General features: G+C 36.9%; 1 protein-coding gene across 1 annotated transcript; it reads right to left on the bottom strand.

Annotated features, from left to right (window-relative positions):
* Positions 1–235: 235 nt before the first annotated feature.
* LOC107104292 (leucine-rich repeat and coiled-coil domain-containing protein 1-like) lies at positions 236–23,954 on the bottom strand. Its single transcript, XM_015404265.1, has 18 exons — positions 23,506–23,954; positions 22,005–22,210; positions 21,816–21,881; positions 21,567–21,734; positions 17,875–18,041; positions 15,981–16,184; positions 13,273–13,472; positions 11,399–11,573; positions 9,103–9,251; positions 5,712–5,916; positions 5,358–5,497; positions 4,009–4,210; positions 3,059–3,244; positions 2,687–2,861; positions 2,054–2,217; positions 1,603–1,811; positions 1,216–1,353; positions 236–488 (listed from the first exon to the last, which is right to left on the bottom strand). The coding sequence occupies exons 1-18, from the start codon at positions 23,547–23,549 to the stop codon at positions 251–253; spliced, it is 3,036 nt and encodes a 1,011-aa protein (XP_015259751.1). The 5' UTR covers positions 23,550–23,954; the 3' UTR covers positions 236–250.
* Positions 23,955–25,420: the final 1,466 nt, after the last annotated feature.

Below are 25,420 nucleotides of genomic sequence, written 5' to 3' on the forward strand. Positions count from 1 at the left end.
AATCCAAAAGAATATATAAAATCAAGATTGATAACATTTTTATGGGTTTAAAAAAAAAATTTTCACCTAAGACTTTTTTCTGTTTCATTAAAATATTTCTTACCCAGATGCCTTTTCTCTATTTGCATTTGGTAGAAATAGGATTTTTTTTTGTTCTCCCTTGATTAACTGGTAGGAGGCTGTGTGCAGGATTCACTAGAACTAGAGTTACAGTAGGGAAATTGTAGCTCCTAACTCCTGTTCCAAGCTCCTATCCCTTCAACTTTTGATAGGTCAAAAGAAGGACCACTGTCTCAACTCTAAACCACTGTGTCTTATCTGGATCATGTGGAAAAAAAACAACACGTTTTACCCTCAGATTTGCTTGTTCTATTTGCTTTTCCTTTTCATTAGCCATCCGCAGCAGCTCTGCTTGATGTGCAGCTTGGACAGACTCCAGTTGTCGACGAAAAGCATCATCCACACAGCGCAGCTTGTCAACTGCAGCTCTGTATAGGAACATTAACACCAAATAATGCATGACAGCTATCAGACCTAATGTTTTAAATTAAAATAGCACCAAATAAAAGGGTTGGACTTTCTGGCTCAGTGGCAACAGAAAAACTATACTTCATGCTATAATATCCCCTTCTTCTTTACAGCAGAATATAAGCTCCGAAAACAATAGTGATGGTGGGATATTGTCTAAATGTTTCTACTTTGCTCTCTGTGCTGGCCTTTTATTGACCACATAAAATAATAGTTATTTATTTTACACGGCTCAAAGGTATAGTGGAGGATTTTCACAAATTTTTTAAAAGACCTGCCCTCACTATTAAAAAAAAAAATACACATACACAACCCTGTAACCGTTCGAGAGCATGCATAAGCCAATTTCTCCTCGTGCACGCTCCGTTTAAAAGTTGATGTTTGCATCGCTCATACAAGCTTACTTTCCAAAAGAAGATTTGAAATGTTTCCACTATGTCTGACTCCCCACTGGAAACTAAAAATGGGGATGAGCAGGTAGGACGGGCTTACGTAAACATATCACCAGAATGATTGACAATTAGGAGGACCACTTACCGTATTTTGATGATCCACAAGGAAAAATAACATCCTCCACTATACCTTTATACCTAAATTCTCCACATAATTTACTATAACTGCAAATAAAATTATAATTACAAGTGCTTTGCGGATGCATAAAAGAATTGTACAGAAATCTGCGGTTACTTGTGTGCCTCTGATGCTTTATCCTTTTCCTCCAGCAGCTGGCGCTCCTTAGAATCAAAGTTTTCCTTCATTTGCTTCACTTGGCTTTCTAGTTGTGTTAGCAGCTCAGCTTTCTCCTGCCACTTCTTGTTTGAATGACTAATGAAGAAGGAGACTCAAATCAAAAGAATTCGTTTTTTTCTGACACAAATATAAAAACAGATATTGTGTCCAACATGAGAAGTGAATTTTCACTAAATAAAAATAGATTAATCTAATTGACTTTTGGAATGCATTTACATGCTTTTCTTTCTAAGAGCTGATTTATCCAACAGCTGGGAATAAGACCTTTTGATTTCAACTAATGTCAGACATGTTTTTCTTTTTCCACTCTATATTTAGATTTGCCTGTAAACTCTCTTGACATCCTTCAGCTCTGCTTCCTTGTCTTCCAGCTGCTGCTTCAGCTCCTCTTTACGCAGGCTAAGATGCTCCAGCTGGTCCTTCAGCTCAGCCTGCAGGCTTGTCCCTTCCTCCAGCTGCTGCTGAAACTGTTTTTGGGTCTGCACAGCTTCCTCCTTCAACCTGCGGATCAGATTGTCACGTTCCTGCAAGGACTGAACAACAAGAAGGTAATGGATGAAAATACACCCGGAGAGCTTTTTACTTCTTTGCCAAAGCGTTAAAAAAAAAAAAAGCACCGGAAACAACTTTTTCCTCTCCTAATTTACAAACAATGACGCAGCGTAAAGGAAAGAAAAAGCATTTCGATCAAAGAATAGATGTTTAACATAGAAGAAAAGAACTTTCTTTATGTTAAAGAAAAGATCTCTAACATAAAGAAACAGAATTAAAGTACCTCTTTCAGTTTGCGTATGGTTTCTGTCTGGTCATCCATGATTTTGGTTTTGATTCTAAGGGCGTCATGGTCTCTGTTGTTCTGCTTTCTCTGAGTCTCCAGCTCAGCAGTCAGCACCTCTATCCTGGCCTCTAAACGTCCCCGATCCTGAGCCAATGACGCACCTTGGAAAGAAGAATGTGCAGAAAATATATTAATCATCTCCTATATTACACTTTGCTCTCATTGTTTTAACTTGTGATGGACTAAATTAGAGGAGCATCTAATTGTTAAGCGGAAGTATGAAACTCTTATTCAACCACAGCTTATGTTTATAAGTTTAAAATGCCTCCTTGTGTGGATTTTAGTCAATTTTTGAAAAGTCTCCAAAAGGTTTCTTTTATTAATTTCCTTCTCTCTGCCCCTCTTCCATTAATGCCAGATCAGTGGTGTGTACAACAACTAATTGTCTTGTCTCAAAAAGAAAAAAACTTAGATGTAGGCAGCTGTCTCAAAAATGACCAATGGATTGCAAAGCTACTGTGAAAACATTTCTTTCTAAATGATTTTCTTACCACACATGTACAGGCCTATAAAGTCTAACAACATTTTACTGTTTTTGTTTACTGAAAATTCCTTTAGGATCCGCCTCACCCTGCTGAGCAAGCTCCTGGCCCCAAATCCTCCTCTCAGCCCTGAGGCCATCAATGACCGACTCCTGAGCCATGAGCTGAGATACCAGTTGACCTTTTTCTTTCTTTAGTGTCTCGAGCTGCAGCCCAAAACGCTGGCTTTGCTCTACCTCTGCTTCCAGGGAATGGATACGGCTCTAGCGGCGGAACAGATGCAGACTGGATTAATGATCAGTATCTATCTGTTAAGATTGGCAGAAAGTAAAGCTACAAGATTCTGCTGGTCAAAAAGGGTCAGATGCCATTTAGCTTATGGAAGAAGTATAATTTAAATCACAAGCATGTTATCTGGAAAAAAAAAAAAAAGAAGAAAAAACAGATTTTAGCATTAGACCTTGAGCTCAACGACAGCATCTTTCTTGGCTTTGATCAGCTCAGAGATGCGGTTCTTCTGCTCTTTCACCATAGCGGTGAGTTGCTGCACCAGAGAGCCTGATTTCCTCTCTCTTTGCTGGGCCTGAGAAAGGGTCGCCTTGAGCTCCGTCAGTTCTGCAGTCATGTGATCACAAGCCTCTTTCACCTAAGAAAAGTCAAAGGAGAAGTTTTTATTTATGTCTACCAGACTTGCCATTTCATCAGTCAGTCTGAAATTGTGCCCAGCAAAAGAGGTTTATACATTGATTTGCACAAAGAAACTTTCCAGAAATGCGTCTGGCAATCTGTTTCTTATTCAGAATTTTCTTGAAGGTGAACAGCTTGAGTGACGTCAAGGACAAGTTGTGCAAGTGGTGGCAATCAGGAAAAAAAAGATTGCATTTTGTTCAGAGCCTGAATGAAAGTAGGAAGTGATTTAAATACAGTTCTTTTGTAAAGCTTCTCTCCAGTGGCAATCAAAGACTAATTGTGCTGAAACAAATGACCCCGACTCAGGCTGACCTTTTATCTTCAGTCTTAAAAATTGAGGTCAGTATGGTTCTCTATCTGCCTTTTGGCAAAGAAAAAGTAGTTTCAGATTTAGGGTGTTCTAAATGTTCTAGCCATTTTCAAATTATTTTTATTATTTTATGCAATATACCTTTTATATTAGAGCTTTTGAATTACTTCTAAAACTCTATGAGACCAAGACCAGGGAAGGAATTTGGCTTTAAGCTTAGGTTCTTTGTCCAGGTGCAAAGCCTGTTTTTAACCTCCTGCCTGATGTTTCGAGTCACTCCTTCAGTATTTGCATGTTTTCTGTCATTATGCCACCTATTTTGTAAAATGCACCAATCCTGCAGGTCACTCGGGTCTTCAACAATTCAAGTTGTACGCTGTATGCGTGATAGCATCTTAGTAAGAACAGACCTCAGAGAAGCGAGTCGCCTCAATCTTTAGTGCCATCCGGAATTCATCTTCCAAAGCAGCGTATTGTTTCCTGCCTTCTGTCAGCTTCTCCTGCAGCTCCGCCTCCCTCTGCTGATGTCTCTGTTCCACTGCTGCTACTTCCTTTGACACTGCTTGCTGGAAATCTGCCCCGCTGGGCTGCAATCGCTGCTCCAGCTGTTTCCTGATGCAAAGTGAGAATCAGAAGACATTAACATGTATACATCCCTCTAACATCTTTAACGGAAAAACACCAACCTTAAATAACATGAAACCTCATTTTAGCTTTAAAATAAAATGTATCAGATTACCAGATAACTTAGAGAGCTATTTTACGTTATTGGATTCATTGTTTTTCTTGCAATAGAGAGAAATGTGACAAAGATCATCTTTTCATCGCTATGGAATAGGTGTACTACAGGACGCCATTTTAGGATTGCTACTATTGCTACTGCTTGCATATTTAAGTTGTAAAAATTTTCCATGCTTCTTCCTGCATACATGAAAAGGCAGTGGAGTATCTAACAGACGTCCATGGGCTTTCACATTTCCTCTGACGTTTCCTGGACTGAGAAAATCTCCTAAAATGCTCAGGGACCAAACCTACCACACATAAACTTTGCTTTTACTGCACAAGTCCAAGAAAAAGGAGCAGATATAATGCCACAGATCTCATCCACCAAAGCAAAACATTGTTTGGGCCTCTTTCATCAGGAAGATGGTTTAGATTAATTAAATCTAGGTCAACCAGACAAGAAAACAACTAATTTCTCTGAGCTGTAAAGGCAACCAACCCGTGAGTCAGACAATCCCATCCCATCTTAAACCCTCCACCACTTCAGTCTCACATTCGTTTTCTGGTGCATAACATCTCCTCAGAAACACAAACACCCCGCTGACAACCAAACAGACCATCAACCCATTTAACAGGCTGGTCTGGCACAAGCTGCACTTTATCTAACTACTACATAGTATATTCCTTTAATGTATTCTTAAATATTCTTCTTTGGAGGTTGTTTTATATCTCATACAATTGCTTCGAACAGTCTTAATAATATGTCTACTGTTTTTATTGGTCAATGAATTTATATATTTGAAGGTAGGATTCTCTACAAAATGTTATAATTGGTTTAATATGACAGGAATGATTCTTGATTTATTGGAAGGCTTATTTTAGCAGGTTGCTTTCCCCTATAATTACATATATTGCAAAAATACAAATTGTGATAATGTAAAAAAAAACAAAAAACATTGAAGGTATAAAAGGTAAACCATGATTTTATTTGTGAAATAAATAGAGTGTCATGATATAATACTTTGTTCAGTTGTACCTGTGCTCCTGCTCCCTGGATGCCAGCAGTTCATGCAGCTGCTGCAGTTTATCTTTGTGTTGTTGAACTGAGACCCTCTGGAGGTCCAGCTCTCTCCTCAAAGCTGCTGCCTTGTTCTCCAGCTCCTGGTGACATTTCATCTGTGGGATTCGGTAAAAAAAAATACAAAATCCAACATTAACATATACATATATATATATGTATATATATATATATATATATATATATATATATATATATATATATATATATATATGATCTTTTCTCTGCAAAAGGCTACAATAACTTCACAGGGTGTTGTGCAGACAAAACCCTGAAGTACTGTTTCTTAAAGAAAAGAAGCTGAATGTATACCTTCTCAGCCTGCTGGCAAGCCCTGAGAGAGTCTCCATGGGAGACGGTTTCCTCTAGTCTACGAAGCGCAGCTCTGTGTTGTTTTTCATTGCTTCGGGCCTGCTCCAGCTGCTGGGTTAGAGTCTCACACCTTGTCTCCAGCTCCTCAACACGAGTTTGCAGTTCAGAGCGTCCTGATCTCTCCTTCAGCAGCAGCTCCTTCAGTCTGGTTAATGCAGAGCACCAAGAGTTACATACTGAATTTCTAATTTAACAGCGTCTAAAATCAGGTTGGAAAAACATTTACCAATCTATTTCAAACCGTTGAGATTTACAAAAACATATGTATAGAAAAGAGGAGGGATGTAAATACTATATAAACCTGAAGGGGGGAAAATACATAATGTAAATAAGACTCCTCCGAGCTGCAATACCGCAAAGCTCCTCCAACAGCATATCAGACTGATCCCAGAACTGATGAGTCACCTCTATATTCTGTCTGATGAGGAGCGTAGATATTGACAGGAGCAGCTGTGTTTGCCGTTAGATAGTGACAGCTGAGACTGATTTGGGTAATACTGCTGTCATATGTATACCACAAACCCTTAATTACACCATCATGCAAATTAATCAAAATGGGAACGAGGTGCAAACTAGGAAAGTGCAACAGAAAACAATACCTATATGAACAGAGCAGACACAACATGTCCTCTCATAACATCAGCTTGAAACGGCTCAGTTTGAAATTTTTTTATTAATTAAATTCAGATCAACCGCTCTCCTTCCATCATGTATTAACTGTCTTCAAACATTTTTTTAGAACACAAAGCTTAATTATTATTTATATTGCCTGCTAAAAGATAAGAAAGCTCTTCTAAAAAACAGAGTCATTAGATTAGATTAGATAGAACTTTATTGATCTCACAATGGAGAAATTCACTTGTGACATCACCTCTTATAAACAACAGGTGCACAAATAAGGAAAAGGTGCATGATGTATATACAGAGCATCCAGATATATACAGTGGATGGTAAAAAATAAAGGACAGATTTAAGGTGACTTATATATACTGTATCTTATGTACAGTAAAGTGGTGGCAGGTAAAGTGCAGTTTCTGATTTGTTAAATAAGTAAATAATATAAATAAGGTAACTGAAATAGGTGAAGTAGGGCTGCAACTAACGATTATTTTGTAAATTGATAAATCTGATGATTATTTTTTTGATTAGTCGATTACTGATCAGATAGCCAAAGGTTACCTAAAGGTTTTTTACGAAATTAAACCAGATGAGAATAAAACATTTCCACTTGAGGAGTTGTAGATAGAGACTATTAACAAAAGCTTAAATGTTTATGTATTTTTTTTTTTTTTTTTACAATTTTGATATAGTTAATGCTCTAAGTGGGTTGCTGTCAGCTTAAGGCATTAAGCTGACAGTAACCCAATTGTTAACTCTACACTCCATTTAATAATTAATCAGTAAACAAATTAGTGGTCAATGATTTTAATAATTGATTCATCACGATAATCCGATTAACTGTTTCAGCCCAAAAGTGAAAGCTCTTATAGTACAGAATTATTGCAGAGGTTATTGCACAGGGTATAGAATGGTTATTGCACAGTTATTGCAGTGTTATTTCACCAGATTATAGTGCAGTGGAGTGTAAAGTCTGATGCTAGCAGGGAAGAATGATCTGCAGTAGCGCACCTTTTTACACATGGGGCATTTTAATCTGTCACTAAAGGAGCTGCTTAGCTCCTCTACGGCCTGGTGCAGGGGGTGAAAGGTGTTGTCCAAGATGGATGTAAGCTTGGACAACACCCTCCTCTCGACCACTTCTGCAACGAGTCCAGAGCGCAGAGCAGGATAGAAGTCACCCTCCTCACCAGCTTGTTCAGTCTGTTTCTGTCCTGTTCTGCGCTGCCAGGGGCCCAGCAGATGACAGCGTAGAGGAGGGCTGATGCCACTACAGAGCCATAGAAGGCTTTTAGCAGGGGCCAGCTCACTCCAAAGGAATGTTCAGTTTTGAAAGTCATTTCTTTAGGATGCCAGTGAACAAAAACAAGAGCAATAATCCATTAATGGAGAACACAATCCAGTAGAGGGGAGCCTTCCCAGGAGAGGTCTGTCAACCAAAATTACTTCAAGAGCACGCTGATAATTCAACCAGGAGGAAACAAAACAGCAGAAAAACAGCACTGCAGGCCTTCTGTTTTAAGCTAAGCTTGGTCTTCATGACTTGACAACAGGAACAATATAAGTAAATAGTTGGTACGAATCAAAAAGGGCCTTGTGGCTCTGCAGCAGGGCAATGACCCAAAGCACAGCGAAAAAAGCAACTCTGGATGAAAAAAATTGACCTAGCCAAAATCTGGATCTAAATTGAAGTCATAAAATTCAGCATGAGCTTAAACAGAGAATGTATACTATAACTATAGTTGTCCAAGTTCTTAGTGTTGACGGTAAAGATTGTTACCAGCTATTACAGATATTTGGAGTCCCCTGCTGCTGCTAATGCTGGATGAATTATTAGGTTGAGGGAGGGGAGAAATATTCTTTAAAACCTTGTCAGGTTGGACAGCTTGTTTCTCTTAATGAAAAAAAAAACATTTTAAAACTGCTTTTTAAATTACTCAGCATACCTTTTTTAAATATTGGAATTCCTTTCAAAATATGATTATCGGTTGCAACTAACGATTATTTTGCAAATCTGTCGATTTTTCTTTTTTTCCATTAATCTATTAATAATGGGATAGCTAAAGATTTCTTAAAGAAGATTTTTAATGAAATGTAACCAGGTGAAACTAAACTAGTTCTGGATAGACTTTATTGACAGAGGAGTTTTTTTTTATCTTAAATGCGAAATGTTTATATATATTTTTTACAGTTTTGATGTAATTATTGCTCTAAAGGCATATTTTATGTAAAGTAAATCCCTTTATTGTCCCACAATGGGGAAATTCACTCTCTGCATTTAACCCATCCTCTTGGGGAGCAGTGGGCTGCCATTGTGCGGCGCCTGGGAAGCAGTCTGGGGTTAAGGGTCTTGCTCAGGGAGCCAGAATGGCTGTCTGTGGGAATGAGCAGGACTTGAACTCAGAACCTCTGGGACCCAAGCGAATCGTCTAACCACTAGGCCACACTCCCCATTTTAATCCAATATTAATTCAATGAATGAATGAATTAATCCAATATTGTTTCTGCCCTAAATCCGATACATTTAACTGTGACAAAAAAGGAACAAAAAAAAAAAAAAAAGAAATCTGTAGAGGAACAAATACCTTTTTACAGTTTTATAACTATAGGCAAGATAATCTGCATGGCTAAATAACTTCAATAACCATGACATCACAATTCAAATTCTTCTCAGTACGCAGAGCACACATATGCACTTACATCTCTCTCATACCTGTCTGTGGTGTGCAGAGCCACGCTCTGAAGATCTTTCTCCTCGCTGACTTTAGTCTGCAGGCACTTCAGCTCCTCTGTCAGCTTCCGCACAGCTTGCTCAGCCTTCCAGCGCCTCTCTCTTTCCTGATCACGTTCTTCGACAATAGTCTGAATACAATTAAACAAAAGAGAGAAAATAAGTAATCTTCTAAAAACTTTAACTAATTGGTACGCAGCTATTTATCATCACTCACCCTAATCCAAGTTCTCCCAATTAACTTTAATTTAATGTTGGCCCACCCTCTGCAGCATGAGCAGCAGCATCTTAGATCGGTGTTCATGTGGATCTTTTGTTTAAACATTCTTTCAGGACAGTGTTTGTAAACTCAGACACCAAAGTTTGATGAAAAGACCTTGGACCCTGTAATCTGCACTCTATATTCCCACAGGTGTTCAGTTGGATTAGAGACAGTCATCCAGTTTAATCTCCAAACTGGTTTAAAAAACTGGGAGCAAGAAAAAAGTCAAAAAGTCTTGAGGATGTATTAGTAGGGTTGTCAAAAGTATCGATACTCAAAAAAGTATTGATACAGTGCTACCACCAGTGGCACCTAAACAGTCATTCATCTAAAGTGCAGAATAGAGGACAATGCACTTTCTGAACACTGTGTGATTGAATAATTCTACGCACTTTTCAGTTTCAGACTTTTTTTTGTAAGAGGTGCAGCTGCTGAGAATTATTTTTGTTTTTTAACTGGTTTGGCTAGTGTCATTGTTATGTGTGCAAAGCATAGCCAAGTAAGGAAAACTTAATTTTTATTTTGTACGTTTTTTTTATCAAGCTTGCTTAATAATGTGCACATCATACAACCTCAAAATATTGTTCTTATTGTTTATTGTATTTATTTATTGTATTTTTATTATTAATGAACATTTCTGTTGAATTTTGGAGTCTTTGTTTTTATCCTTGTGGTATCGAAAATGGTATCGAGTATCGAATATTTTCCACAGTATCGGTATCGAGTTGAAAAGTTTAGTATCGTGACAACCCCAAGTATTAGTAGTTAATTTCACTTGATTTTTAACGCCCAATTTTTGAATGCAGCAAACCACCATAATCTCCTTTGCGACACACTTTACATTTGACGCAGTCTAGATAAAGAGAAGAAAAGTCCTGGCAACAACCAAACCCAGATTTTTGCATTGGATTATCAGACAAAGATACGATTGTTGCCCCAGATAACATGATTCCACTGCTCTAATGGCAGGGTGATTTTACACCATTTCATCAAACACTTTGCATCAGACTGTATGATTTAAGGCTCATCTGCCATTACCCAGCTAAGGAAACTTATTAAGTGAATATCTCTATGCTCTGTTCTCAAGCTAATCTGGAGGTTTTATGAAGTTCGGAAGCTTATTGCTAGTGACTTTGAAAAACAGTTGACAACCTTGGCAAAAATGCACTGTAGCCTCCTCTGACCCCATGTAACTGTGTGTGGCCTGCCACTCTATACTAGTGACTGTCAGTCCCAAAGCCTTCCCCTTGTTAGCATACTGCGAAATATTTAGCAGAAAGATGCTTTCCTGATTGGACCTCTTGCAAAGGGAACAGCTGTGGATAAATATAAGACCCTGTACGAAATAGCTGAAAAATAGCCTGCAGGCATTCATAAAAGTTTATTTATAATTTAGAGCAATATTAATGATTTAGACTCATCTTTTATCTTTTTAGAAAAAAACTTAATATTTGTATAATCCTGAGAAATTGCCCAGCCCTAACTTGTACATGCTGTACTCAATTACTAACCCCACTAATTATGTTTCCTCAGATCTAGTGGATTGGTGACTTCAGCTTTTCAAAGAGAGAGTGCAATTCCCCAGAGTTGAGAAGTTAGAAGTTCATGGAAGTTCATAAACAGTTTTGCTTTTGCTCAAAGCAACCATCTGATAACAGCTAATGCACTGATGAAATCTGATCAGGACTTTGCAATATTGCGCTGTGGACAGATAACCTAAAGAAACAGCTCTTTGGCTAGAGAAATCATAAATATCTTTGGACTGTTTTCAGAGATTATTTTTATAAACTGTAATAACCACACATATTGAATTTTGGTGCTACAAAGACAGGAGCATTTTTATTAGATTTCTGAGCAAAAGTAAGAAGAAAAATAGTTAAATCTATGTTGTTTTTTTCTACAAGGGAAACATCCCATCTTCATTTCCTTTTGTATCAGAAGTAACTGTGTTCATATTATACTGTCTTACAAAAAGAATTGCCATGGATCCAAACAGATGAACCACTAACAACATACCCTATAGGTTTCTGCTTCTTGAGGGGACTTGGATGTTACACTGCCTGAGGTCTTAGCTTCTCTCAAAAGTCCTTTCCTGGTTTGAGATGCAGACTTTGCAGCCCCGGTTCTGGCAGCCTCTCTCCTGAGTCCCACAGCCGACTTGGACGTCCTCAGTTTATGATCCTCGCGATCACTACAAAAAACCCAGAAGACGAAATAGGTTTTGATCAGGTTCTAAGGCTAAATTCAAGCAAAAGAGCTGTTTGGTGAATATCTGACTTAACAAATGTCCAAGCGTTCAGCTCTACCATACTTTACACAACTGTAAAATATGATGTGAACTAGACTGGATAGATCAAAGCTTACAGAAACTATGGTGTATGTCATCAGCACCTAATGATGAGTCTAAATGAGCTAAGAGAGCATGAATAGCACAACATTAATTATGGAAGTGAGACTTAAAAGGAAAATTTACAAATCTTTTCATCTTAGTTGTAAAATGATTTCCTCTGCAATCAAGATATCTGATTATTAAAGTAAAAATAATCATGAAAGTTCCTTATTTTTATTTACATTTTGAAATATTATTGCTGCAGGATAAAAAAGTACTAAAAGCAAAACTGTTAAAGGATATATCAAATACTGAATTATTATACAAAATGGAAAATTTTTAAGTCTTTCTTAGAGTGTTCAGCAGTCTGTGGCATCATCAGATGGTTAGGAGATGGGAGGAATGTTTCATAAAGGAGGTGCTTCAGAGCAGAAGCCAAATCCGAAAACAGTATGAAGCTTAGTCCGAGGGGGAGACTATTTAATCTGGATGAAGGATTAGGGTGATACTTCATGTTTCTTTCTTTTACTTAGGATCTCATCTACACTGTTCTCTTCTTACTGAAGCTTTTTGAATGCATTTAATTTTTGTTCTTCAGGAGATAAAAAATAGTTTCAGTTTATAAATCGCCAACTCAAACTCAATCAGACCATACAATCAGATTAGTTAAAAGTTTTTTTAAGAAACCCATCTGACTGCATCAAGTCACGGACTTTGAAGGATTCGCTCCTCGTGGATTTGGCAATATTCACTTACATTGATGCAGAAGCAACAGTAGAGATGAAAGGCTCCCTTTTAACGGGAAGAAAACCCGAGCAGAAACAGGCTCAATGCGAGTCGCCTCCTACCAAGGCCGAGTGGGGTTCAATGAGACAGCTGGCATAATAGGAACACAGAACCAATTTCTTGTGGTCCAGACTGGGGCCATTCTGTGACTACATCGAAAGCCAGAAGATGTTGCTAAGAGTAAGGTGATCATGTAGGCGATCTGAAACAACTTTTCCAAAACTTTAGACACAAATGGCAGGTTGGTGACAGGCCTGTAGACAGCATAATGTTCTGAACTGAAGATGGGCTTTTTGAAGACAGGTTTAAAAATAGTTGAGGGTTTTTTAAGGCTTATGGAAGAATGCCAGTCTGGAGGGAAAGGTTAATGATCAAAGGACCAATGAAAGGATCAAGGATAGAGATGGATGTTTTAATTTGCTTGGTAATATCAGTGACATTTTGCAGAAACTGATGCAGAGCAATGGTGGGTTTCAGGAATTTGAGCCTGAGAAATATAGATTGCCAGAATGCATCATAGAATGGTATGGTTTCTTTAAAAAAAAAACTAATAAACAATGTTTTAACACCCTATGTAGCACTATATGTGTCTATGGTAGTTGAGGATTTTTAAATGACTACTCCTACACTTGAACGGAGTGTCCACCAACGCTTACCTTTTCTTTTCCAAGTGTAAGGTTTGAAAAATAGCCCATAAAATATATATCCAAAAGAAAAAACATGTCTCTACTAATAAAAATCCAAGCTGAGAGAATGTGTCAAAGCACAGCCCCACCTGTCTGATCTGGTGCTCTTGCTCTCCTTGGTAGTCGTGCTTGTTGTCATCATGTTACGAAACTTGGGAATTCTTGTTTGAGTTTGGTTTTCTTTCCCGCTGTCACATTCACTCTCTGATGTCCGGTCTGTGTCCCTCTTGGCTTTCCGTAACTTCATCCTGGCACAAGTAGAGCTACTTGCTTTTTCACCTGCAGGGGCCTTAGTAAATATGACATATTTACACAGGGTAACTAAGGTACTGTAAAACATGTAGAGAGTGAGTTTTGACTTAATAATTAAAACAATTGTTAAATAGTTTATAGTAGGACTGAGTAGACAAACTTTTCTTTAGGTTGCTGGAAGGTAAATTTTTCCAGGATGTCAATTTTGGTTTATAACTCAGATAAAGGCCAGGGCTGATCTGATATCTTCAGCTTGTGGTGAATTGAGAGAAAGAAAAGTTAGTTTTTCCAGTTACAACAGTAGGCTACCATGTGTTTTGTTGACACTGTATGTGACAGACCAACAAAAAAACAGAGCATGGGTAACATCATGGGGCGTTTAGACCAGGGGCAGCGGATGCCGTGATTTCTGCGAGCAAAACCAGGTAGTTCACCGCTCTGCATCTTAGATGCAATGTTTAAACGTTGGTCCACATCATCAAATAGGAGGAGCTTCAGCTGGTGAAGCTGACACCCCACACATGAAAAAATGATGAAGGGAAGAGACTGAACATTTAATGCTTCTTAAGTGCAAGTTTATGCATTTAAAATGGTCATTTGAAAAAGAAAATATATAACTAAATAAATCAAAAAAGATCATGTGTGCTACTGTTCTTTCAGATATTAAAGAAGATTTTTTTAGGTCACCCACATGTCAACTATCCAACCATTAAGCTCCAAATTGAATCAAAATGTTCGAGCCTAGGTTCTAAACTACTTCATTTGGTGCAGGTAAAACTTTTGTTTGTGCTGATTTTTTTCTTAAGACAGATTTATGTTTAATTATGGCCTATGAAATTGCCATCCCAGCAGACTACTGCTGCGCACATTCCTGATATAAAGTTATTGCATTACATTACATGTCATTCCTGTGCTGGCATTGAATAAAACAGTGGGCATGTTTACCTTCTTAAGTGGCTGGAATTATTGTTTAATTTAGTAAATCACCAGACCCTCTGCTTTGGACCTGCCATTACCCTTGGCAACCCAATGTCATTTCCTGTGAAGATCTCGCTGTCTGTGAGCATTTTGCAATAGCGCAGGTGAAAATTAACATTTGAAGTTCTCTAGTTTAGCTTATTTTTAAAGCCACCTTAAGACCTCTTGAGAGCATTCCTTATTTTATTGTTATTTTACAATATTTTGTCTGTATTCAATTTTAAATGAAAAAAGCTTCACCTACAACCCTGATTGGCTGCCGTGCCACGATTTCATAGAAGAGTTCAGATTTTTCAGCTTCAACAATCACCCCTGTTCTCTCTCCATGCGGTGCTGCTGTTTGACAACAGCTCAGCTTTAGCTAGTAGAACGAGCTGAGGGAGGAGCAGTGAACGCTCTCACCGCATGGAGTTCACCGCTGGCCGCTTAACCCTGTAATGCCAAATTTTATTTGATACATACGGTTTCTGAAATGTTTTGCGTCTGACACCTTTTGCATAATTTAATGGTAAAAACTTTGCTCAAAATCCTATTGTACACAATCAGATATACCTGATAACAGAGGGCAGACGACTACACAAAAAATAATCTTGACTTATTGCATAGTAATAAATAATTAATATAAAAAATGTATTTCTGTTTTTTCTTTTTACATATTTTGTTAAAAGGCCAAATAAGGACTTTAAACCAAAAAAAAGTAATTATCTGTTTTGTTTTATTCTTGGATCAGGCTTTAAAGGGTTAACAGCCCTTCACTGCGTGGTTTGTATAGGAATTCTATTTGATTCCACCGTACTCGCCGTGGCCACCACGCCTGGTCTGGATGCACCATTATATGCAGCTTTCAAGGTTTTTATTTTCACTTTTTTTACATTTTTACATTTTCTATACACTCTGTGTAAACAAAATGACAGTAAAAGTTGTCTAAGTCAGATTCTTTTGGGCTAAAAAAAACTATGCATGAATCTTTTTTATTTAGACATTTTAAGCCGTCCCACAGCTCTGTCAGACCTTGATTTCAATTAGGACTTAAAATTGGATGCTATCACTCTGCTGCATGGGTGCAACAGACAGTTCCTACAAACAGAAATACACTAAACAGCACATCAACTTGCCGAATGGTTAAGTTCTTTGCAGAATCAAACTATTAGACCATTATTAGTGATAAAAATATGTACTAGCCCAGTAACAACATACACATTCACACATCATCACCAGCTGCTGTGCCTGCTCTGCTTTAGGATGTAACTGCAGTTACAAAAATAGAATCGAAGTAACTAGATTGATGTAACTGTACTGCTGTCTTTTCCTAAAATAAAAATGATTGTTGCTCATCAGATATCTGATCCAGCTAGTCAATTTTAGAGCTGATATACAATCCGGGTATCAGATCTAATAGAGGGATATGAATACTTTTGCAACGCAAATACATTTACTCACAGCTATATAGTATATAAAGCCATGTAACACACCTTTTCCATGATTACAGCAGGTGTTGGATCATCAATACATTCTAATTTGCACAGTTACAAAAGAGAGGTAATAGTTTTCAGTGCTAATTTGTTACCTGTTGGATGAGCTGAGATACCTGCTGCTCCAGTTTCCTAATGTGTGTCTCATTGATGGGGTCAGGCTGATCACCGGGACAAACTGCCTGAGAGCTTCCAGTGACTTTATCCACAACAAGATCGTTGGATTTTTCTGAGGCGATCTGCTGTCGAAACTGGGTAAGCACCTTGTCAATATGAGGCGTGGTGACAGCACCCCTAACCTGCAATTGGATTAATAAAGTTCAGGGTTTTTTTATGTCTCATAATACTGATGTCCTTTCATTTTACAAGAATAGATGAGTCAATTGTGCCATGCAGGGAACCTGAAGTGTGATTCATCAGCAGTGTTAATGCTAGATACGGCTCCCCTCACAGGGGCGCCATATCTGATCACTACACTGAAAGGGCTCTTGACAGCCTTAACAGATTCCTCTAAAAGGAATCTGTTAAGGAATCCTCTTAAACCTCTTAAAGGTTTCAATAGCAAGATATAATTAAAGCCACTACAGCGAAGGGGAACCCCCAGTGCTTTGTAGACACCTGTTTGTTGTTTCTGAAGGCTGTTAAATATGAAAAACGGCCAATGATTGTTGCTTGTGCCATAGCTTCACCAATGGGACTTTAAGTCAGCTCTGCATTCTTCCAAATAAAGAAGTTCCCATTCATAATCTTTGAAAGGGTCTTGGGGGTCTTTTTTTCTATTTTAATGTACAAAAAAATGTGGATTAATTCATTTCTACAGGATTCAAGTGAAGTGTTTTTGTCATGTCTTTGTGTGGGCAATATTATAAAGAGGGACACCAATGGTTATGATGCTAGTTACCGTTTAAATCAACTATTTGTGGATAAACTTTTCTGTTGGTACAACAAATTGTAAGCATGAGAAGTTTTCAATGTTAGGAACACAAAACTGCATTGGTTTTTGTTAACACTCTTTTCTGCTATAACAATTAAGGTTAAGGCGATATGTAACAATTTTCCAACCTATCTTTGTCAGTCCAAAAAATGATGATGGACGATATATTCATGCAGATTACTTTGTGGGCAAAGAAAAGCACGCCCTCAGAGCGCATCTTCTGCACTGCTGGTAGTATTGTTAACCACCTGGACACACTGCTAAAACCCAATAAGGTCAATATGCTTCTTTTCTTGTTGAAAATATATAATTTTCGACCAATGGGAATAGTTTCTTCTTTTCCAGTTGTTCTGACTATGTTATGAGGAATTATAGTTTTTTTATTGTTATAAATTTGTTTATCTGAACGTACGAACTTTCACAAATCAAACAGACTGAAAACTCTGGGATTTTTTGAATTTTTATGAAAGGAGCACTGCTTCACTGGAGAGAATTTTCCTTTTTATTTATTTTTTTGTTGTTTAATTTTTTATTTGTGTGTTCAATCAAGACTAAGCGACCTTTAAACACACTTAAAGAAACTGCCTCTTTATGGTTCGGTGGCTGCTTGGTCTCACTTGGGAAAAAAGCTGCAGCTGGAAGGAGTTTATGTGTTCCATTAAAAACAGCATTAGGCATTAAGCGACGGTCCAAAAGAGAAAGAAAAAAAAAAATCACTCTAAATGAACTACTGCTGAATGGCTCAGTCTATCATCGATGGTGTATAGATTTATCCAATCCTAATAACAATCAACCTTTTTCTCCTAGAGCTTTAGCATCTCTGACACTTAACATCAATCATTAAAGACTTCAAAAACTCCATTGAACTAGCTAAATATTTTATTTGCAATCATAGTTCAGATATTTGACACCCAAAATACATCAACCTAATAATATCGCATTGAAGCAGTGCCTTGCAGCTGCAATATTGCAGGTACTGTGGTGTGGACTGCAGTTTAATATACGGTGAGAGATGAAACACAAATAATTAATAGTTGAAAAGAATGACAAATTACCGCTTCACTGTGGCTTGTATCGGAGGACAGCAAAAAGTCCGTATAGTCCTCTAGGCCGGGGATGTCACATAGGCTGCTTATACCTGGAGATGATGGATGTCTCAGCCGGTCCAGGCCATCCAGGACAGAAATCTGTGGCAGCGACTCCATAACAGTTTCCCAGTATCCTTCAATAAGAAACAGAACTGTATAAGAAAAATCTAAACACTGTCATAAGAAAAAACATCTTTCTTAACCATGAATATGTTGAATACTATCACACTCCATCAAAAATGATCAATTTCTGATCCAGGTCTGCCCTACTGAAGTGGCTTATTTAAACAGCCAGAAAAGGACCATCTGCATATAAAGAACATTTAATTTATAGAGAAGAAAAATGAATAATTCAGTGGTCCAGGCTCCAAATTAATCTAAAGGAAAGATACCGAGATACCAGGGGAAAAGCCGACTTGAAACACCTTCAATATCAATACATAAATATCAAAGATAGAAATGAAAAAGAACTCAATAGATTATAGTTATCTATGCTGTCAGCTTTATTGTGACTCACAAAACAATAAAAGGAAGTGGCTGTAAATATAGATGTATAAGCTATATATTTACAGCTGATATTATATTTGTAGCTAATATAAAATTGAATTGTAGCTAAACTGGCAGAAATGATTAATGATTGCATCGTTGTATAAGAAAACTTAGATGATTTATAAACAGTGAGAATCTTTTTTCTAAATAATCACCTCAGAAAACTCCCCACAGTTTGCTCAATATATTTCATAGTATGGCAAAGATAAATCTAGTTTGAAATGGAAGAAAATCAGACTTATTCTTAGTAGCAGTGCAAATACAAACCTTAAAGAAAATTTACCAAAACAGCTGGGAGAGAAAGAATGAACCATCTAATCCTAAGGCTGAACTTCTCTTTCCACTAACCAACCTTCCAGCAGGGTTACAAATATGTTTTTTTTTCTTAAACTTTTAGATAAAACCAACAGTGTTAAAATTATTACATAAAAACCAACCAGTATATATGTTATTACACATCCAATAGTCAGTCACATAAAGTTCAGAGTAATCCTGGTCCACAAAATCTGCTGGAAACCTCATGTACGACATGTGAAAACTTAGGTGACAAAATTTAATTCTTGGAAGAATTAACCACTGGTTGGATTATAAATCCCTATACACTCTACTCATGAATGTTTTTGCCAGACCGTCCTTATTGTGCAGAAGTTGTTAAAGTTACTAAACACTCTACAGCTAATAATAAAATAGGATTCAAAGATCACAAAAATTTACTTTTTACTTTTTAATAGGGTTGTCACGATACTAAAATTTTCAACTCGATACCGATACTCAGGAAAAATAGTCGATACTTGATACCATTTTCGATACCACAAGGATCAAAACAAAGACTCCAAAATTTAACAGAAATATTTTCATTAATAAATAAAATAAAACAAAAAATAATAAAAAATACAGTAAATAATAAGAACAATATTTTGAGGTTGTATTCTGTGCACAATATTAAGCAAGCTTGATAAAAACTAACAAAATTAACTTAAGTGCTCCTTACTTGGCTATGCTTTGCACACATAACAGTGACACTAGCCAAACCAGTTAACAAACAAAACTAATTCTCAGCAGCTGCACCTGTTATATAAAAAGTCTGAAACTGAAAAGTGGACAGAATTATTCAATCACACAGTGTTCAGAAAGTGCATTTTCCCCTATTCTACACTCTAGATGAATGACTGTGTCGGTAACACTGGTGGAAGCACTTTATCAATACTTCTGAGAATAAGTATCGTATCTGGATACAACGTTTTAGCATCAATACTTTTTTGAGTTTCAATACTTTTGACAACCCTACTTTTTAAATTATCATACTTTGAAATTTCTAGATTTGGTTTTGCATAATACAGACAAGATAATATATAAAGCAAGATTCAATCTACTGCCAGTTAAACATTCAAGAACTGTCTACAGAAAAAAAACATCAACAAAAAATATGCTTGTATCAAGCTGTGGAGTGACTGTGGAGTGGTTTGAATACAGATATGATGTATAGTGCAAACTGAAATAATCATAAAAAGTATAAAAACATACTTCTAAATATTTATAAGGAAGGTGAGGGATAGATCTGAAAACACCATTTGCATTCTTATATATATATGCATTCATGTTATGGACATGTGTCAACACATGGTTATTAATAGTGCCTTACGTACGAAAACTGCTCCTTTTTACATATAAGTAAATAGGCTAAAGGGGTTTGATAGGAAATTAAAAACTTCTTCCCTCTCCTTTTTCAAATCAAATCAATTAGCTACATTCTAAACAGACAGACAGATTTTTTTTTTACCCCTTGATTTATAGTTTCATTAATTCCAATTATTATTATTATTTTATTCTCTTTTCCTTTAAAACACCTAGGGTTTTTCATCCTTGTAATAAATGCAGCAATATATGTATTCTATACACTTAATCTATATTTCCTTTTTTGTCTGATGGAAATAAAAGAATCTAGATAATACTGTATGGTCGTCTCCTGCAGGCAATATTCTCATTTATATACACCGTGGGATGTTTCAACTGTTTAGTGAATAACATCTTTTATTTATATTTTTAATGGACTCTAATATTGCAAGTGCTTGTTGTGGAAATTTTAACTATCAAGGAAAAAGACACTCTTTTAATAAAGTAAGAGAAGATCCATCTTGTAATTGTCATTTTATTTGAAGGCGAACAGCGTTCAGAGGCAAACTCCACCACAGTCAGTGGTACACAGGCTGCACTGTGGTTTAGTGGCTAGAACTTTCCTGCAGCAAAAGCTCATGAGTTAGTATCCCAGCCTGCTTTCTCCTTGTATCCATGGGTTCTCTTTGAGTACTTAAGCTTCCTCCAGCATTCAATGTAGAAAGGCAATAATTTGTTAGTTATTGTCATGAAAAAGCATTTAGCAGGCCTATTGGTTGAATTCCCCGAGCAGTAGAAGTTCCACCCTGATACAGAATACAGAGCAGGCTAAAATGTTTTAGTGCAATGATCAGAACACTGCCACATTTTCCTTGTACATAATAAAATACATTCTTCTGTCTTTTTATATAAGCCCAATGGAGGATACCCCCTAAATAAATATATTATTATTCATATTTCAGGGTGTAGGCTGACAGCTCTGCAAGAGAAGAGATCATGGCTTGGATCCAGAAAACTTCTCCCTGCAACTCCCAGATAAGCTTCTCTGATTGGATGACGTGCCAGATTTAACAACTTCGGTATCTGACGCTTTAGGTACGCCTGCTACCCATCAACGTTTTAAAGCTCAAATGCACTGCATGCTTCAAGACGCACCAGGCCAGTAGGTCAAAATGTGCCAGAGGAAGCTTGACGCTAATTGACCCACATCCACCATAGTCTGTGCGTGAACATGACACCCCTGATGCTCAAAGCACATTCGAGGTGTATGAACCATAAGATCCTAAAGGTCACAGAAAGTTTTGGAAACATGCAAAAAGTACAGGAAGAGGAACAAACTAAATTTATAGCAACAGATAACTACAATTCATTATTAGCCCCTTATGTTCTTTATCCATACCAAATATCTCTTTACCTATATGGGTTTCTACTTTTCAGAATGTGCTAACTATTACATTTCCTATGCAATGATATACAGACAGTGTTTCAATTCCAACCTGGTGCACTGCAGACAGGGTTGTCTCCACCATCCTGGATTAAAACGACGCTGCGTAAACCTTGTAATCCCAGCAGGCACTGCAGGAGATGGTCAACGTTGTCTATCAGGTTGCCATGAAGACTGAGGTGCTTCAGCTTATACTCATTGCCATGAAGATACAGCAGACCTGAAAGTAAAGAGGTAATCATTGAAGCATCGTTACCTCATTTCAAGTCTCAGAAGTCTTCTCAGGCAGCACTCGACTTACCAGTAAGGTTATTGATCCGATTGTAGGACAGGTTTAATTTCGTCAAATTTACAAGGCCATTGAGTCCTGATGTTAAAAGGCAGGACATTGAAAACCAGGTTATTTCAAGAAAGAAACATTATTTGAAGAACTTGTAAGGAGTTGAAACGGTGTGCTTCATACCAGGGAAAATTGAGATTAAGCACTTACCTTCAACCTTTGTGATTAAGTTGGATGATAAATTCAGGGTCCTGAGGGAGGTGAGGGAACTAAGCCCCTCAATCTTAGAAATGCGATTGGAAGAAAGGTCTAAGTGGCGCAATTGCCAAGCAGAGGACAGACACTCGATCCTTTGGATGTGATTGCAGTGCAGATTAAGTGATGTAGTGGCAGGACTCAGGGGGAGATCTTGCAAACTACACAGAAAGAAGCAAGATCAGAATTTAAAAACGTAATCCAAGCATCTATGCTTTGTGGCAATCAAGGTCTGTAAAGAAGTTCCTGAAGCATTTCTATATCATTAATCATTTTATTCAGTTTTATTTAAGCTGTTCATGTTATGAAAATTTACATTGTAAACATTTAAATTGTAAATTATGTCCTTTAGATGCATCAATCAGGCCTTTCCTGGTCAATTCCAATTTTCTTAAGGTGCGATCTACCAAGGTTTATTTTTTTAAAAGACAGTAAAACATAAAAAACAGAGAAAAACATGAAGCAAGGATTTCGACAAAGAAATAATAAATTCCAATCTAACAAAATAAAGTTTATCACAATTCAAGCATCAAAGCATATGAGCCAAAATGTGTTCATCTTAACACTTCACACAAAAAATTGTGTTATTCTTAATTTCAATTAATTTACTGAACAGGAAATACATCCACAATTGTAGTACTTGTAATGTGCTGATCACATGGAAATCAGAAAAATTGGTACTGGTATTTGTACTTTTCTAATTAAAAGTTAATTACGCTTTATGCATTTATAAAGTAATATGATGCAAACCCAGAGCCATTAATATGGAACCGATTATATACAATTTCTCTGAAATGAAAAACCACACATTTATTCATGACTAATTACAAACTGGCAATATGGATTATGCTTTAAAAATGGTAACTTAACAACCTTAATATAAATCCAGCTGATATAAAAAGGGACATAGTTAAAATCTTGCCAGTTGGTTTAGACATGACAAATCTGAAAACCATATTTTTTCAATTTAAACAAACTATTCAGCACAATTTCTAAGTCACGTGTTATATTTATTTAACTTAACTTGCCTTTTGTTGATTTAATTAGATTTTAGGTGACAAATAAAAAATAAAAAAAGTAACAACATAAACTTTATAGTGTATAAGATCCAGTGTGAATTAATAAAAACACAGATTTTTTTTTTTTATATATATATCATGATAATGTTAAAGAAGACCTACATAACATGATCAACAAGGAGTCATTTTCTCTCCATGTTTAATACCATAATAGATGATATCTATTATGGAAATGTAAGTTTGTTTCACTGAAATAGAAACAATAATTCACCTGTTTTATAGTTGTCAACATGTTAGTGCTTTCTGGTCTGGAATGATTGGTTGGATCTTGCTATAAAAACCCTATTATCTATCATCTCTTTACGTTCTGTATGTTGGCGGTTTAAAATAAAAGAAGGACAATAATAGGACCAAAGCCAGAACTATCAGGCCCTTACCTTGTAAGCTGCTTGTCAATAAGGCTGAGCTCTTTTTCTCCCATAGCAGCAGCTTCTAGCCCTGCGGTTCAACCAGCCGGATCCGGTCAGCTAACAGGAGGAACAAATAACCCACCGCTGTCAAACTCCACGAACTAAGCAGAGAACTGAAGGGAGGCGAAAACATTTCCCAAACCTGCGGGCCAGTCGCCGCATAGACAATATTTACACATAATAATATTGTCTAGAATCACCGAGTAGCGTAGCCTAGCTTAGCCTAGCTGACATAGCATTCTGATTACGAACAGTCACATCCACAAAAAGCACTTAAAACTGTTACAGTAACCTCAGAATAAACAGATATATTCATTTGGATAAGTATAAATAAAACGCTGTGAATTAATGACTAAATGTGTTGTCGTTGGTCCACTGAGAAAAGTTAAATTCGCCGCCCTAGGGTTTACACACTTCCTGTTTACGTCACGTTGCTAACGGCAACATCCGTTTTTTTTCTTTTCTATTTTATTTTTTAATTTTTTAATGCTTTATTGGCAATTCCATGTAACATTACAGAATTAATCAAACATCAAGCATAGATATACAACAGTTGGTGAAACATGGACAATTATAGGAGAAAGAATAACTTTAAGAAACACAAGACATAGAAGGTAAAAAAAAATGAAATAAACATAACATAATAGCTAGGGGTTTACATTGAGTTAACGGTCATTTACAAAATTGTATAATTTTATAACATTTTTCTTCCTCATACATTTAAGTGATTGAAAATACAAACACAGTTCTTTAAGAAAAACGTTGAAGCTTGGCTTGGTCCTCATTTATTTGTTTTTGTGAATAAAAAATGTCCCCATCATGAGTAAAACATTAAAGGCTAGGTCTTGCAGGTTATCTGTCATTTCTATCCAAAACAAAACATTCTCTTTGTCCAGATGAGAAGGAGATTCAAATTTAGATGAACAACAGAAGCAGAAATCTTCCCAGAAAACTTTCACGTACAGACAGTAAAAAAAGAGATGACCAACAGTCTCTATTTCACATTCACAGAAGGTGCAATCATTTTCATCAAAACTAAAACGAAGCCTCAGAAATTCCTTGGACGAAAATATGTCAGTGATTATTTTGAAATGGACCTCTTTAACCTTTGGAGCAACAGGAAATTGTAGATATTTACTCCACAATTTTCCCACTTTCTCTTTTGGAAAATGCTTGGAGATTAGGTTTCTGTGGGATGTATCGGGGTGAAATTCCTTGACAAACAAACTACGTATGACATAAGCCCCATGTTTATGGTGATGCTGTACATGTGTTTGTTTTAGCAGGGGCAGAAGTTTTAGCGTCAACAGTGTGTATTGTAAACCTATAATCAATTAACTGTGGTTCATTTCAATTTATTTATCAAACATCAATTGATATAAAATGTAATTGACCAGATGGATGGGCCGGTGGATGAATCTCCATCCTTGCAAGGATATGGGGTATCAGTATGACTGATGAAGAAATTAAAGATGGAGCTGTAACTTTTCAGAGAGACAATAGGCCTAAAATCAACCCCTAAAAGAAAATACTTTTTTTAAACAACGATACACAAAAGATATCATATCTCCTTGGCATGCATTGAGGTATTGCATGGCTTGTCAGTAAATGCCTTACAGATGAAAGCTTTATCACACAGCTCCTTTCCTAACCTGAACTAAACTTGCGGGAAATGTGTTGATTCTCCTAAAGTTGTGATTTAGGCTGAAGGAAGACAGTTCACCTCTGAACATGGGAGGCTGTGTTGCTATTGCACCAAAAATCAATCACCTATCAAGAAACTGACAGACTCCATTAAATGTGTGAGTGTCTGTTATTGGGAAGAGGTGTCAGTATTAGAGCAGGGAATATTAGCCCGAACCCGACGGGACCCGAGAGGTCC

The sequence above is a fragment of the Cyprinodon variegatus genome, unplaced genomic scaffold (assembly GCF_000732505.1).
Source record: "Cyprinodon variegatus isolate N-32 unplaced genomic scaffold, C_variegatus-1.0 Scaffold1680, whole genome shotgun sequence".
NCBI lineage: Eukaryota > Metazoa > Chordata > Actinopteri > Cyprinodontiformes > Cyprinodontidae > Cyprinodon > Cyprinodon variegatus.